Raw genomic sequence first — 16,399 nt, 5'->3', positions numbered from 1 at the left:
ATCTGAGTGAGAAAAGTTACTTTTTTGTACTTATTTGGATCCATAAATGTCTATTTTACTTACCATTGGGAAGTGTGGGGAGAAAATAACTTATTCTCACTAATGGGAGTCGTTAACACTTGATGGTTTACAACATTTAAATACTTCTCAATGTGAATCTGTTACAGAAAAGTTAAAAGTTTAGGTCATTATAGTGGACTTAAGATACTCAGTTAATTTACTTCATTTCATTAGGTTAACACTCTGAATTGTGTAATTAAGCCAAAAGACACAACATGCTATGTGTTTATTACAAGTCTAAGGTATAATTAGGCACCTCAAGGCCAAATGACTTATCCCAAAAAGCACTGAGACTCAAAGCTTGAGTGACCTGTAGCACTCTTCACAAGTGAAACTATGCACAATAGTCAGTAAATTGCTTAGCCAGATAAATTTACTAGGCAATGCAGATATGGAGTAATGTTTTTTTCTTTCAGGACGTCAAGCAAGCACCGAGGAAAGAATTTGGCCTTCAGGTAACATTGAAAATGGCCAACCCAAAGACTCCAGCCGAGTCCAGCCCTCTCACCACCGGGCAAATAGGACAATGTGTGCTAGTCTGCTGAGGCTACAAAATCAAGCACACGTCTCACAGCCTCAGGAGCTGACAGATGAAGCTCAGAATATGGTAGCATGAAAGTCTGAGGCAAGAGCAAGGGTACTGACAGAGAGCTGGAAGATGGAGATGTGGTCCTTGTTTGGATCCATGGACTCCTACATTCTTGCTGTATTTTATTTTGTTTTTAGTTTTAAAGAAATTGAAATATAACGTTATATTCGTTTCAGGTGTATAACATAATGATTCGATATTTGCATATATTGTGAAATGATCCCCACAATAAGTCTGATTACAAATATTTTTCTTTTAAGATCTTTTAAGATGTAATCTCTTAGTAAGTTTCAAATATACAGTACAGTATTTTTAACTATAGTCATCTTGTTGAACATTAAATCCCCAGAAGTTGTTTTTTTATAACTGGAATTTGAACTTTTGACCACCTTTACCCATTTCACCCACCCCCACTTCCAGCAACCAGCAATCTGTTTTCTGTATCAGATGTTCTTGGGGGGTGGGGGTGAAGTGTTAGATTCCACATATAAGTCAGATTATACAGTATTAGTTTTTTTTTGGGGGGGGGGGCGGGGTCTGGCTTATTTCACTTAGCATAATGTCCTTGACGTCTATCCAAGCTGTCTCAAATGGAAAGATTTCTTTTTTATGGCTGAGTAATATTCCATTGTGTGTATGTATATATATATTTCTCTTTATCAATGAACAGTTAGGTTGCTATCATGTCTTGGCTATTGTAAATAACACTGCAGTGAATGTGGGGATGCAGATAGTTTTTAAGTTAGTGTTTTTGTTTCCCTTGGAGATACATCCTTGTTTGGCAATTGCATATTATTCTTGTCTGAAGATTGGATTCTCCCCGCCCTAAGACCTGTCTATAACAGTGATTTTCAGCCTGTCTGCGGCAATAACTTTTAAAACATGCACTATCTGACTATTTCGTCAGGGGCACTGACCTCTTTTCCCTGAGCTTGTCAAATTAAACAATGACAACAGTCAACACACCAATAGTCATTCTGTGTGAATGAATAAAAATGGTACCTTTTTGTGTCAGATTGGCAAAAAATATATTTTTGGCGTGCTGCAGAAATTTAGTTTATGTGTGGGCCATGAAATGAAAAAGATTGAAGATCACTGGTCTATAATTATGAAATCCTGATTTACTTTATTTCTGTTTCAAAATTGGTATATTTCTTTGGTTTTACCCATTAGATTACTATATTTTAAAAAATGTCTATTCTCAAAATACTTAAGCTATTAGGGAAAGTCAACTCTTATTTCTCGAGTGAATCTGATAGAAACTCTCTATGATGTCTTGGCATGAATCCCCTTTGGTCAGACATATTGTTTGGACTAATAGTGGTTATTTTTAAAATTCTTTTTTTCAAACCACATTTTAGAAGTTATCATTGCATAATCTGACATTATCAATACCTTAAATTCTTTGTGGGATGTGACAGGATGTGAACAATCAGTTAATCATCATTACCATTTAAAAAAGGGATGAGAACAAGCTGGTGATCACCCTAAACCCCTCTCTGTTATAGGATCTCACAGAGACTGTGAGAACCACAATTCTTCTCTTGAGGCATCTTCGTTTCCTCTGGTATTTTATTTAATATTGAAAGTTCTACTTACTCTTAACCCCATTTCAGTCCGTTTGATTGCTGTTTTAAGATTCTGAATGTCTAGGGTCTCTCCTTCTTCAGATGGGAAGTCGGCTAATTTCTCCTTTAATTGCTGAAGGTCATCATGGACCTGTAGGCGTAAAAATATGAACTAGTAAAAGTATACATACATAGTCCATCTAGAACATTGATTTTAAATGTTTGCAATTTGTGCTGTATTTGCTAGAGATAGTAAGGTTGATTTTACAGTGTTCATTGTAAAGGACTGTCTTATGGTTTTAAGACAGTTTTTGTTAGGATGTTCCATTATTGTCTTAGATTTTGAAAAACTAAGTTTTTATACAATTGTCTGTTTTCCCTTCCCCCCTTAGAAACAAATCCAAACTAAATCTGCAGCACAAATGGTTTCTGCTTTTTCAGTTGGTAAAGCAGTTGAATCAGGGACCATAAGAAGTTTATGCCAAACTCCGATTTCTACTCATTGGTTAAAAGGTAAGAAAAGAGAACGTTTTGTGGCTCAGTTGGTTGAGCATCATCTTGTGCACTGAAAGGTTGCTGGTTCGATTCCCAGTCAGGGAACATACCTGGGTTGGGGGTTTGATCCCCAGTTCTAGGGAGAGCTGTGTCTTTCAAAAGAGAATTGCAAATGTGTTGCCAGGGCCTGTGGGCTTTCCTGTCTAGCTGGGTCTTCCCACTAACTGTTCTGAAGAACCGGTTCTGTAGGACAGGTGTGAGGCCCTGACTTTGTTTTATGTGGTCAGAAATGAAAATGATCCATGAGGCAAAAGCTACATCTGTTACTACTTTAACATTTTCCTTCAATTTTTATTTTCCTTTGAAATGATGACTCTCTCTCCAATGTCACGCACCCTCAGAATAAAATGGGCATTGTGAAATTAGCACCAGATTCTCTGAATTCATATTAGAAATTAAACTTCAACAGATAAATACAGATGGCACCAATTATTATATGGGCTGCTGCCACAAGAAAAACATTTTGTTATGCAAATGTATGAACCCAACACCTGTCTCACCGATAGTCCCACCAATAACAATCTGCAGACTGGGTTGCTAAAGGCATTTTGAAACAGTTACCTTTCTCTGTTCATCTACCTGGACTTACTCATTGATCCAGCCTATGTCATCGATTACTCTTAGAATATTCCCACTGAGCCAAGTATTCAAAAGATCAGAATTTGCATCTTTTCACTGACGGCCATCACAGTCTGGCAGGCACATCTGGTCACTTGGTACTCTGCACAAACTGTCATGTACAGCCTTCAGGGCTCACAGATTGAATATCAACACGCCTACTGCTTGCTCGGAGGCTCTGAGGATGAAGATGTCCTTCTTGCACTTGTTTTGCGCACATTACTGCTGCAAGCTGATCTGCCACCTATTGCCTAAAGACATTTGGACAGTACCAAGAAGTGGTTCAAGGGCAAACCTCACTTCCAGACCCCTCTGAGTGCCTGAATTTCCTTCTTGTAGCTCTCATATGTGTGCCTTCATGTGTCATTCTGTAATTGTGCCTGGAAAGTGCTGGAGAGAGTGAAAACTGGCCTGGATTACTAGCAGGAAACTGAAGGTCTGACTTCTTCATCTGCCTTGTGTGGACAATTACTCTCTTCATAGAGTCGTGAGATATGTATAGGTCTGGTACATAGTAAGAATCAGTAAAAGGCAGATGAACGTAATTCCTTGTTCTCTCACTGGTCACATGATGTCCATGCACATCACCCACATTTTCTCTAGCTTCTTCACCAAGAAAAAAAAAAGAATGCTTCTACTTCACAGAATTGCTGAGTGAAAAGGAAGCAATGTGTGTAACAATGAGTGAATATGGGCTTTGGAAACAGACGTAAACTAGAATCTACTTCTTCCTTTACTAAACCGAGCTTGGCAAATTCACCTAGCTTTTTAGAGCCTTAGCGTTCTCATCTATAAAATGGAGGTAAATAACTACCTCTCAGAATAGTGTAAGAATAAGATGAGTTAGAGTGTGTCAAGTGCTTTGTGTAGGGCCAGCCACATAGGAGAGCACCGAACAAATGCTCCGTCTCCTCTCCTGTGAAACCTAGTGAAACTCCTTGCACACAACTGGCACCTAGTAAATGTTCACTGATTTGAACTGCTCTCTTAATCTTTCTCAAGAGCTTTCACTTTACCTTTCTTGCCAGATAGTTTCTTCTCCCCACTTAATGACCGCACATCTGTATAACTGCTTTAGAGACAAGTACTGTAGAAAATCTTTCACCACACTTGGGTAGGAAAAGAGATTAAGTTCTAAATCTCTGTTCTTTCTTCAAATAGATCCAATCTACCTTATTGAAATTTCACATGTCACCCATCATCTCTGTGATCATCAGACCCATTGCTTTCCATACATTTTTATTTATTTAATCCATTTTTTATCATTGATAGTATTATAGATAGCTCCCATCTTCCCATACATTTTGAAATCTACTTGGAGGAAATTATTATTTTGACAGTTTGGGGATAGGGCTGCTTAATAAGAAGGCCTTGAAATATTTAATGCAGGAAAGATTTGCTCTAGAATTTAAAAGAGCCGTGCAGCCAGACTCCACATTGTCAAAAGCAATCTATCTCATAATTACCATTTTACTCATCTCTGCTAAAGATAGAGTTAGGCGGAGTCATTCTCATCACATTTATGTTGTACGCTTCTGACAAACCAGACAGCAGGATTGGTAAGAAAGACAGAGATAATATCAAGGTCGATTAACTCCAATGTTTCCAAGGTTGGTGTTAACACACAACTGTTGCATTTTGGAAATAAGATTTCCAGCCTGGCCGGTCTGGCTCAGTGGTTGAGCATCGACCTATTAACCAGAAGATCATGGTTCAACTCCCAGTCAGGGCACATGCCTGGTTTGTGGGCTCGATCCCCAATAGGGGGCGTGCAGGAGTCAGCCCAACAATGATTCTCTCTCATCATTGATGTTTCTCTCCCTCTCTCCCTCTCCCTTCCTCTCTGAAATCAATAAAAATGTTTAAAAAAAAAGAAAAAGAAATACAATTTCCAAAACTAATTGAAAAAATAATTTAGATAGCAAGACTAGGTAATCCTTGTTGCACAAACATATGTTCAATATTTGGGCCAAGCAAGCATTTATAAAGGTATTTAAAAGGTACCACATTATTGTTAACAAAGCACACAAAGAGAGCTTCTAAGAGTTACTAGTGAAAGCAAGCATCTAGGAAGCTTCCCGGAGTTACCGCCACACTTTTTCAAGATAGTTTCACAAACGTGCCATCACCTGCGTAAGATTTATCGCTTGGGCAAGTTGCTTTATCTCATTGTACTTTAGTTTCTTCTACTGTATGTTGGGATAAAAATAACACCTTCCTAACAGAGTTATTGTTAGGACTGGAGAAAATCTAAAGCTCTCAGTACAGTGTCTGACTCTCAATAAATGTTGGCTACTATTTTAATTGTAAGGATGATTATTATGGCTATGATAAAAACCTCACTATTCTGATTAGTTGAGGAAAGATTCAGCTAAAATTGTAAACAGCCTGCATTTAGACTCAAAAGTGAAAAAATTTAGTTAAAATAAGCATTTTGAAGTGAAAGAATTTAGTTAACAAAATGCTTTCTAGTATAACTCTATGTGGAAATAATAATCATATTTTCTGAACCGGAAAGGAAAACATGGACTTTAATATATGATCTGACAATGGGATGGAATATTCACTAACAGGACTGTGCTGAAAAATCTAAACATCTAAGCACATGCTCACATAATAAGTCACATGGAGTTTATAATTAGGGCACTGATTAATTGTATTTAAAGCTCTTCTCTTAAGTATTTTAGATATTTTATCAAAATATTACTTTTACTATAAATTTGTACCATTATGTTTACTAAATAATAATCAATGTTAGTCCAGCTCCATTCTGCCGGGAACCAATTCCAACATGTCAGCAAGGGCTGAATCATCTGGAGTGGCAATGGCATTTCCCCAAACCTGAAAAGGATGCATTAAATTGCTTGCTTGCTGCCAGACAGCTCAGGGCATCTTAATCTACATATTATTGCCTCCTACTGGCCAAACACCTGAACAGCCGAAGGCAGTTTCTCCAAAACCTGATAATCTGACAATGGACTGTGTATAGAAAACTGACCCTTTGATGTGTATATCTCTGCCTCGCCTCAGGACAATTTGTGTCAATAAAAAGCATGGGGTCCTGAGATGAGGAGATCTTACTTCCTTTAGCTAGGCTCCTCTGACTTCCTATAATGCCTTTCAAAATTATGCTTCGTCTCTGAACTCTTTATTAAGTTACACACAGCCCTTCTCCAGATTGCTGAACCCTTCTAGATGCTGGAACAAGAACATTCACTTTTGAACAGAACATAAATTACTGGAGACTGAATTAATGAGTAGATTTGTATCCAGTCATCCATGATTGATGGACCAATCCTGTATTAGGTAAAATGGGATACCCCAAAAAATGAGTTGTAACAGGGAAATAAGGCATACCTTGTTTGCCAAATTGCAATACCCTTAAAGTTCTCATTAAGAATAAAGTATTCCTAGTTAAAAAGACAAGCTAAAATTAACTTTTCTTCTTTTTCCAGCAATTTAGAGAACAAGCTAATCTTAAAAGACACAGAAATGTACACAAAGCTAAGTAATATTAAATGGTAAGAGACCTAATCATAACTGCCATCTATTGAGTGTTGTACTTTATGTTATTCTATATTTTAATCCTCCAAGGCTCCTAAGAGGGAGTTCATATTATCTTCATTGTATATTTAAGGGAATGTGAGGTTTAAAGTGGTTACGTAACCTGTGCAATGTAACACAGCTGGCTAACTGTTCAAATCCAGGCAGTCTGAATCCAGACTAAATAATCCTCCTATATAATAAAAGACTAATATGCAAATCAACCAAATGGCGGAATGATCAGTCGCTATGATGCACATTGACCACCAGCGGGCAGATGCTCAATGCAGGAGCTGCCCCCTGGTGGTCAGTGCACTCCCATAGGGGGAGTGCTGCTCAGTCAGAAGTCGGGCTCATGGCTGGCAAGCACAGCAGTGGTGGTGGGAGCCTCTCTTGCCTCTGCTGCAGGCGGGCAGTAAGGAGTGAGGGGTCTCAGACTGAGAGCCCGGAATGTGAGAGGGATGTCTGACTGCTGGCTTAGGCCTGATCCCCGAGGGATCCCAGACTGCGTGAGGGCGCAGACCAGGCTGAGGGATCCTCTCCCCCAGTGCACAAATGTTGTGCACTGGGCCTCTAGTCTATTAATAATAAAAGGGTAATATACTAATTAGACCGGATATTATTCCGGATGTCCTTCTGGACAAAGCTGGGGCTGGAGCAAAGCCCGGGTCCTGGGTGCCAGTGCCAGCAGCAGGGGGAAGGAAGGCCTACTCTTGTACAAATTTCGTGCATCAGGCCTCTAGTATACTAGTATAATAAAAGCCTAGTATGCTAAGTGTCTGGTTGTCTGGTCATCGTTCAACTAATCAAAGCATAATATGCTAATGACATGCTAAGACTGCTTAACCGCTCACTGTGACATGCACTGGCCACCAGGGGCAGGTGCTCCGACTGATAGGTTAGCTTGCTGCTGGGGTCAGGCCGATTGGAACTGAGCAAAACTGGCCAAACATGCCCTGGAGCCCTCCCGCTGTCCCTCCCCAGTTGGCCAACCTCTGCGTCTCTCCCTGGCCCTGATCGTGCACCAGTGGGGTCCTTCGGCCTGGCCTGCACTGTCTGGCAATCCGGGAACCGCTGGGGGAATGTTGGAGAGCTGGTTTCAGCCTGATCCTGCAGACCGGGCTGAGGGACCCCACTGGTGCAAGAATTCATGCACTGGGCCTCTAGTAGTCAATGTTAGTACAGCTCCTTTCACAGAGAAGCCTAACCATTAACCAGTGCATGGAGAATATCTACCAATTTGCAAATGTATGTTTTAAATATATAAAGCTAGAGGTTGGTGAAAATTCAGTAAAAAGGGCAGGGTTTAAATATCTAGAGGAGCAAAAAGGGCCAAAGGAAGACTCTCTTTTTATGCCAGGGTTGGACTGAAAAGGCTTGAGAAGATTGCTTGCATTTTCCATGTATATGGGTCAACTCACAGGACTCATCTTTGGTCAGTTTCTTTTCTATAATGTGAAATAATCATTAATAATTATCTGGTAGTCTTGTTGTACAGGTTAAATGAGTGAAAATTTATATAGCACTTAGCACCATGCATGATATACCTGGTAAATACTATGTTAGCTTTGATTATTGTGATTTTTCTTGAAATAGTATTAGAGTTTATGTTTGCAATATGATCTAAATAGTAGCTCTCAACCTTGAGCATGTATCAGAGTTGTCTGAAAGGCTTGTAAAACACAGATCATGCCCTGGCTGGTGTGCTCAATGGTTAGAGCACTGGTTTGCTCCCTAGTCAAGGGCAGTACCTGGGTTGCAGGCTCCTCCCCAGCCCCTGTTTGGAGTGCATGTGGGAGGCAATGTTTCTCTCTCACACTTTCTGCCGCCCTCCTTCCTTCCATTCCACTCTCTCTCTAAAAAAAAAAACAACGGAAAAAATATCCTTGGGTGAGGATTAACAAAAAGCAAACAAACAAAACAGATCACTAGGCTCCACCCCCAGTGCTTCTGATTTAGTAGATCTGGAAAGGGTTCTGAAAATATGCATTTCTCACAAGTTCCCAGCTGGTGCTGTTAATGCTGGTCCTGGGACCACACTTTAGGAACCACTGGTCCAAAGAGTTGCTTAATGTATCTGATTGAGACACAGACCAAATATACCACATCAGGGTGAAGCAAGTGGAGATCTGAAGTAACTGTTTTTCTGGCATATATACCATATATAATATGTATATATGTATATATCATATAATACATAATATATACACATATGACATACAGAAGTGGGCAAAAGTAAGTTAATAATAATACAAGAATTAATAAATAATACAAGAATAAACTGTTATGTGTACTCACAACTATAAACCTACTTTTGCCCAACCCTGTATGTATGTGTGGGCGTGTGTGTGTGTGTGATTTGATTGACTAATTGTAAAGGAAGGAAGTGGATTTTACAATGAAAAGAAATTATGTAGCTTTGGGGAAATTGAGACAATTTGTTTAGAGGTGTATCTAATCTAAGCTATGTATTGTATAGGAGAGAAAACTGAGACCCAGAGAAGTGAAGCGACTAGCCCAAAGTTGCCCACCTGGAAGAATGTCATGCCTATATCAGACCTTAGGATTCTGCCTCCCAACCAAGTGTTCTTTCCAGCACTGTTTATTGGCAGTCTGTTTGAAAGAAAGAAACCACAGCCCCAGGGAGAAATGAAATCCATGTGGCATGTCTGAGAGTGGTGCTGTATGCTCACAAATACTCAGGACTCAGTGGGAAACTAGGAAAGGTCTTCCACATTTTCCTCATTATATGTATGCTATACATTACCGGGGAGAATTTTACATTGTATGTGTCTAGAGATCAGCCTCAGCAATCAGGTTAAAATGTAGGCCCTGTTTCTCTACACAGCCTCTACACAGTGTGTCCAGAATAACCCCTTTACGCAGATAGAGGTGCTGATCAGCATGGATATGACTGTTCTTAACTCTTGTTCCATTTTACAATTTGATGACAACGGACACAGAAACTATAATGTTGTATCCTGGACTGACCAAACAGATACCTCTGGATCTCACTCCAAAACGAAAAGACTTCTGCTTTTCAGTCAGTATCTTATCCTACACTCTTCCAAACCACTACGGGCATGAGAATTCTTCCTGGATTCTTGTCTCTTTTTTTAGAGTTGTCTCAGGTCTGGAGAAGTAGGGGGAGCTATAGAGAAACTTAATGGCTCCTGTAGTCAAATGAAGTATACTGTTGGGAAGAACTGGCTTTTTCTAAGTAAGAGTCTCCATTAGTGTTCTGATTGTTTGGAGTCTGTGAAAATGGGCTCTGGATTTGGAAGGGGGTATGTGTAGTGAATAATTCACCTCACCTAAAGAGAAGTCTGGCTTTTCCCTTAGACAGTGGGGGGTGATCTGTAGGCCCATGTTTCCTGCTTGATAGGAATGTCTTTGCTTTGGAGGCTTTGGCCACCTGGCAGTCTAACAGTGGGGTTTATGATGGGGCTTTGAACCACACTGTATCAGTTCCAAACGTTAGGAACTGAAGACTAAAAGCATTAGTCTGATCTCTGGGAAGGGCTGGAGAGGAAAGGTCAGTCATGTAGGACAGTGTGAGACTGATCTCCAATAAAAACTCTAGATACCAAAGTCTCTGTCCGGTAAGCTTCCCTAGTTGACAATACTCTGCACACTGTCATACACTGTGGCCGGGAGGAGGTAATGCTGTCCGATTCCATAGAGAGAGGATGACTGGACACTCTATTTGGACCCCTCTTGGACGCTGCCTTATGTATCTCTTCCCTTGGCTTATTTTTAGTTGTATCTTTACCCTATAATAACGCTGTAATTGTAAACATAGCACCTGTGAATTATTCTAGGAAATTAGCCAATGTGAGGGTGGTCAGGCGTCCCAAATTATAGACAGCTGGTCTGAAGTGAGGGTAGTTCTGGGGACTCCTGAACTTGAGGCTCATGTAGAAGTGAGTGCAGTCTTGTGGAGACTATTCCCATAGACTTTGCAGTTTGGCTTAACTCATTCTAGGTGATGGTGAATAAAAGGGTAATAAGAGGTGCGGTAAAAAGATTTGGGTATGATTCATAATGGAGAAGTCTATGAAACTGTTAAGTTTAGGGGTTTGTATTTTGGAAAGGTGAGTTTACAGAGGTCTTTCCTAGATAGGAGCTAAGAGATAAAAATCCTGGCAGGAAGAAAAATTAGACCCATTGCAGATCTGAATGAGAATCCTAATAGTGACCTTAGGAAAGTTACTAAAGTTAGTCAAATGGAACTAAATATAAGAGTTAAAAGTGACGATATATGTGGAAAACATTTTAAAACTATAATGTGTAAATGTTCTTTTACCGGTTCAGAAAAGTCTGAGAGTATCACAAACTGAATTATACTTGGAGAAGTTAAGGCTTTCTTGATATTTACCCCTTCAGAAATAATTATTCCCCTGAGTTTTTAAACTTGTCACATTTTATATTAAAAACTTTAACTTGATTTGCTGTTATTTTAAATATATTTTTCTATGTGTGCATCCCCAAGCAAGGGACTTTTATTTTATTAAGATATAATTGACATATAACATTATATTAGTTTCAGGTTTACACCATAAAGATGTGATATTTGTATATATTGTAAAATGATCACAATTGGTCACATTCATTGGCAGTTATAATTTTTTTCTTGTGATGAGAACTTTTAAGATTTACTCTCTTAGCAACTTTCAAATATTACAATACAATGTTATTTACTATAGTCACCAGGCTATATTCATTACATCCCCAGGACTTATTAGCAAGGGACTTTTAGGTCCCCCAAATTTGGGTGCTTAAGAAAAGCAGTTCACATATCTCAACTTCTCCCCCGAATTTCTTATTCCTCCTGAAAAGTGTTTGATTTGTGTCGTCCCCAATCCCCTACATCATGGATTCAAATTTCTCAGAACAATACATTTTAAAATGGTGCCTCGGGGTGAGGTGGCTTTCACCGAAGTAAAGGTTCCGGGTGAGGTGCGCGGTCTGGGAGTTTTTACCAGAGACACCCAGAGGTGAACTAGGCTTACGAGCGAGGTCTGAGGTCTGGGTTGGGAGCTCTCCGGGGTCAATCTGGGGGCAGCGCTCCCAGTGGGTGGGTGCGAGTGGATCTGCGCCGCCAGGCTCGCTGCGCAGTGTGTTAGCTGGGCCGGGCCGGGCCAGGAGGGGCCCAGCTCCCACCTGGATTAAGATGGTTCCGATGGGGTCCTGGTTTTTAGTCTCCTGAGCCATGGCTAGGGCCGGGGAGGGCTGGAGAGCCCGGAAACATTGGTGGAGGAGCTCGTTCCCTTGGCAACAGCACGCTCGGCCCGGGCTGTCCCACGCCGGGAGCGGAAGAGGGGGAGAGGGCGGAGTCAGGGCCGCCGGGCCAGTCAGAGAACGCGTCCTTCCAGTCGCGTCCCCCCCCACGCGCCGGCGGCCGTGGTGCAGCCCAAGGCGGAAGCGGCTGCTGGACACACCGGGCTCCCGAGTGCAGCTATGGCTGCGGGTGTCCCCTGTGCGCTTGTCACCAGCTGCTCCTCCACCTTCACTGGAGACCGGCTGGTCCAACGTGAGTAGCGAGGCTCCTGGGCCGACCTCGAAGCTCTCCAGGTCCCGGCGGGCAGCCAGCTCGCGGCCTCCCTTCGGCCTTTGCCCCGCCGCGGTCTGGGGCTCCTCCACTCTGCGCCGGCCCGAGGACCCCTAGACCCTGTTCGTGTGCCCAGTCCCCCCGGGTGTCTCTGCCCCCTCACTCGTCACTCTTAGGCCTGCCCGGCCCCTATCGCGTGTCTTCCAGCTTCTCCGGCCAAGGGGACAATCCCTGCCCAGCCCACGGGGTGTGGGGACCCTTTAGATTTAGAATCTAAAGTCTACATGAACCCGCAGGCGCTCTGGAGATTGTGCCGAGTTACGCGGGTGGAAGGGCAGGAATGGTGATTTTTGTTGCTATCCCTGCTCCTACGGCAGAGGTGGTTTCCCCTTGACTACCCCGTAATATAAGATTGCTAGCCTTGCGCCCCCCTCCAACCCTTATTCTGTAGCCACTCACTGCCTTGCTTTCCTCCTGAGGCGCAGGCGGTTCGCCGACCTTAGTTTTGGGGTATTGCTGGGCCTTCTTACCTTTCCTCTGGACCTTCACAGTGGCTGGCAAGCTAGGTAACTCCGAAAAGGGACCGTAGAGGAGACCAGTGTGGTAGAGAGGGCATAGGACGGGGGCATAGGCCCAGCGCTTCCACTAAGGACTCTGGGAAGTTGATTGTAACTCAAGACTCCTGTTTTCAGTGAGTGGCCTTGAGTCGAGTCGGAGCAGCGTTCTCAGCTGTAAGAAAGTGAGCACAGTTAACCTCTGCCCTTCAGTTTCCCATCTGTAACATGGTGGTGATTTTCGCCAGATCGTTGTGCTTACCCCAACATAGTAAGCATTGATAAATGGCAGATGTTCTTTCTCCAACCCTCAGTTTCCTGATCTTTAAACCAGGCACATGAACCTATCTCACAGGATTGAGGGACAAGTGATGTGATATGTGGAGCACTTTGTACACTGTAAAGCATCATACAACTACAGTTTTTTTTCCTGAACCTGTCAAATGACAGAATTAGGCAGCATGTCCCTCTAGCACAAATATTCTCTAACATCATTTATGACCACTTAAAGAGTTCCTTGAGAAGGTAAAGTTTAAGTATCGCATTTACTAAATGATAACTGCTCTAACTATTCCATTTTCTTACCTAAGCAGTGCTTCCTCCTATTTATTTCCTTTCTTTTTAAAAAATAGTTTTATAGAAGTAGTGCATACCCCTTAAGTAAGATTTAGCATATGGAGAAAAATATCACCCATGGTCTCATCACCTAAACACAAATACTGTTCTGTGCATTTCCTTCTAGAGTCAGACTTTTCCACATTGCATAGATTTTTTTAAAAAATTGTAATTACATTTCACTTATAATTTTTAACCTGATATTTTCGATATAATTTTAAAATATACTTTTATATTTTATATATAAAAATTTAAAATAGTTTATATATGTTTAAATATATAAAATAACATTTATATAAATATATAAAGTTATGGATTTATAATATACTTGATACATATGATTTATATAATAAATAGATATACTTACATAAAATACATTTTGTATATTTTATAATAACATTTTATATATAATTTTTATTCAGATATTTTACTCAGATATTTTATATTATGATGTAATTTAATATTACATCATAAATTAGTTTTCATTATATATTACATCTAGTGAACAAAGCAAAATTTGCTTAAGATTCTTGGTGTATTTAACATTCCAAAAGAATTACAGTTGACCCTTGAGCAACATGATTTTGAACTGTGTGGATTTACTTATATGCAGATTTTTTCAATAAATACATAAATTCATTTTCTCTTATGAATTTCTTAATAACTTTGTTTTCTTTATTGTAAGAATACAATATATAATACATGTAACATGCAAAATATGTGTTAATTGACTATTTGTTATTGGTCAACAATAAGCTTTTAGTAGTTAAGTTTTGGGGGAGTCAAAAGTTATATGTGTATTTTTGTTGGTGTGATGGGTGGGGGTAAGTGCCCCTTCCCTCCTTCCCCCCTTCCCCCCCTCCCCGTGTTGTTCAAGGTTCAACTATAAGCATTTGAGTTTCCATTACTGATATCTAAAATTCCTTTAAAACCAACCTCAGAAATATTTGTTAAGTATTCTGATGACTACAGTATTCCCTTCATGTGCTTTAAGGATCAGAATTGGGAGATGTGTTCACTTCCTTGAAAGAGCTGATACCTATGGTTGGTGAATAGTATCATTGTACCTTAAAGTATAATGGCATCATTGGGGGAAATTATATAAAATAATGCCTCTTTGAGAAATCAAAAGCTAACTTTTATGTTGGTTAAAATTAGATGACGTTTCCTTTGTGATTCTATTAATGTTATGTAGTGAAAAATAAGAGCAGTTAGTGAAGTGATTACTTGAGTAAGGGAAAGTGAACTGTGAAAGGGGGCTTTGTCATTTCTTCCCAGGTTCATGAGTAGGCTAAGAGTGGACAGCATTAGAATGCAGTATTTGCTGAGCACTTAATCTGTTTTGCTGAAATTAAAGATTGAATCAGATTAGTCACAAGTTGAGTCTAATTTTGGCATAAGAGATGGAGACTACCATAATGAATGACTTTTGTCAAGTGTCCAGTGACATTAGGCTATAGTATGATTTTGGGTTGAATCTGATCTACCTTTTTGGGAAGATTTGGTTTTATTCCATGCATCAGGAAGAGGAACCTTTAGAGTTTCTCTTTGCTTTGACAGCTGATCTATTTTACTGCTGTTAACCAACAATGGGAAATATTTCATAACCAAATAAGCAAGTTTGGTATAAATATTACATGAAATAAAAATCCATAGCCCTCTACTATGGGTAAAGTTCATATGTGGTGAAAGTGCATTTGTGAGAATTTTTTTTTTCTTCATTTTGTCACGCAAAGGCCTGTTTTACAGTATTCTGGGTGGAGGTCTGACATCAGATAAAGGGTGGCATTACAGATTACAGTGTAGACTTTTCAAGGGAAATGAAGGCTCAGGATGCTTGAGGGACTTGTGCAAGCTATATGAGGTGTGAGAGCAGGTGTCTGTACTCCAAGGCCACACATCTTTCCATCTCACACATATGAACATTTACTTGTATCCTAGAAAATTGTATTCTCACATTAATCACAGAGCTAGTCTCTGTGCCAGTTACTTAGCTAAAATGACGACTAAGGTGCTACTCCTGTCCTCAAGAGGGATGTAGTGAAAGTGTGTGCTCCACCTGTGAAAATATTAAAATATATACCTAAGTTTTAACATCTTACTCTGCTTTCCTAGAAGGAACTATAGATAGAAAAGTCCCTGGAGACTTGTTTGGTTTAAAGTATGTAATGCCAATTCAACAACCATAAGCCTCAGATTCTACATTTGAACATTTGGAGCAAAATTATTTTTTCAGTGAAGTGTGGGAATTTTGAGACCGTATAAACATATCAGGCATTTATGTGTATGTCAGTACTCTTCCCAAATACATTTTCACATTGTTTAATTTGTCTCATGTATCCCTGTGAAGTCACGCAGGCAGGCTCTCTCTGTTTTATAAATGAAGAAACCAAGGTTTGGAAATACTAGGTGACTTGCCAAAAGTGCTCAAGTAGCCAGTGCTGGAGCGTAAGTTCACATTCATGGTTTGTGTGCATGGAATGTGTGAATAAAATGAGGTGGAATTTCTTAGCAATCAGCACTATTTCAATTTACGGTGGTGGCATTGGTGTAAGAAATGACAGAGAAGATTAACCCTAAAAGAAGGTATTAAAATAATTACACAGGCAAAGCCAGCCATCATTTATGACATTGCTTGTTTGGGAAACCTTCGTTCTTCTGCAAGACTGGAGTTTGTTTCAAGGTCTGTCAGACTCCTATCTTACAAAAGGATCTTAAAGTAATTTAGTAAGGAGGACATTCTGAT

General features: G+C 40.2%; 2 protein-coding genes across 3 annotated transcripts in view; one reads left to right on the top strand and one right to left on the bottom strand.

The window, feature by feature from the left end:
- LOC118677197 (IQ domain-containing protein H-like) overlaps positions 1-12,195 on the bottom strand; it is a 37,953-nt gene extending 25,758 nt beyond the window's left edge. The window contains exons 1-3 of the mRNA XM_036352140.1: positions 12,097-12,195; positions 2,249-2,368; positions 64-158 (exon numbers count right to left, since the gene is read on the bottom strand). Of these exons, the coding sequence (XP_036208033.1) occupies positions 64-158; positions 2,249-2,368; positions 12,097-12,147 (266 nt within the window). The 5' untranslated portion in view covers positions 12,148-12,195. The remainder of the gene's footprint in view (positions 1-63; positions 159-2,248; positions 2,369-12,096) is intronic.
- Positions 12,196-12,309: 114 nt separating this feature from the next.
- AAGAB (alpha and gamma adaptin binding protein) overlaps positions 12,310-16,399 on the top strand; it is a 47,101-nt gene continuing 43,011 nt past the window's right edge. For both annotated transcript variants that reach the window (XM_036305665.1, XM_036305662.1), the window contains exon 1: positions 12,310-12,466. In XM_036305665.1, the coding sequence (XP_036161558.1) occupies positions 12,394-12,466 (73 nt within the window). In that variant the 5' untranslated portion in view covers positions 12,310-12,393. The remainder of the gene's footprint in view (positions 12,467-16,399) is intronic.

Source organism: Myotis myotis, unplaced genomic scaffold (assembly GCF_014108235.1).
Source record: "Myotis myotis isolate mMyoMyo1 unplaced genomic scaffold, mMyoMyo1.p scaffold_m19_p_1, whole genome shotgun sequence".
NCBI classification, from domain to species: domain Eukaryota; kingdom Metazoa; phylum Chordata; class Mammalia; order Chiroptera; family Vespertilionidae; genus Myotis; species Myotis myotis.
The sequence above is the reverse complement of the archived record's forward strand: the minus strand, read 5'-3'. Positions and strand labels throughout refer to the sequence as shown.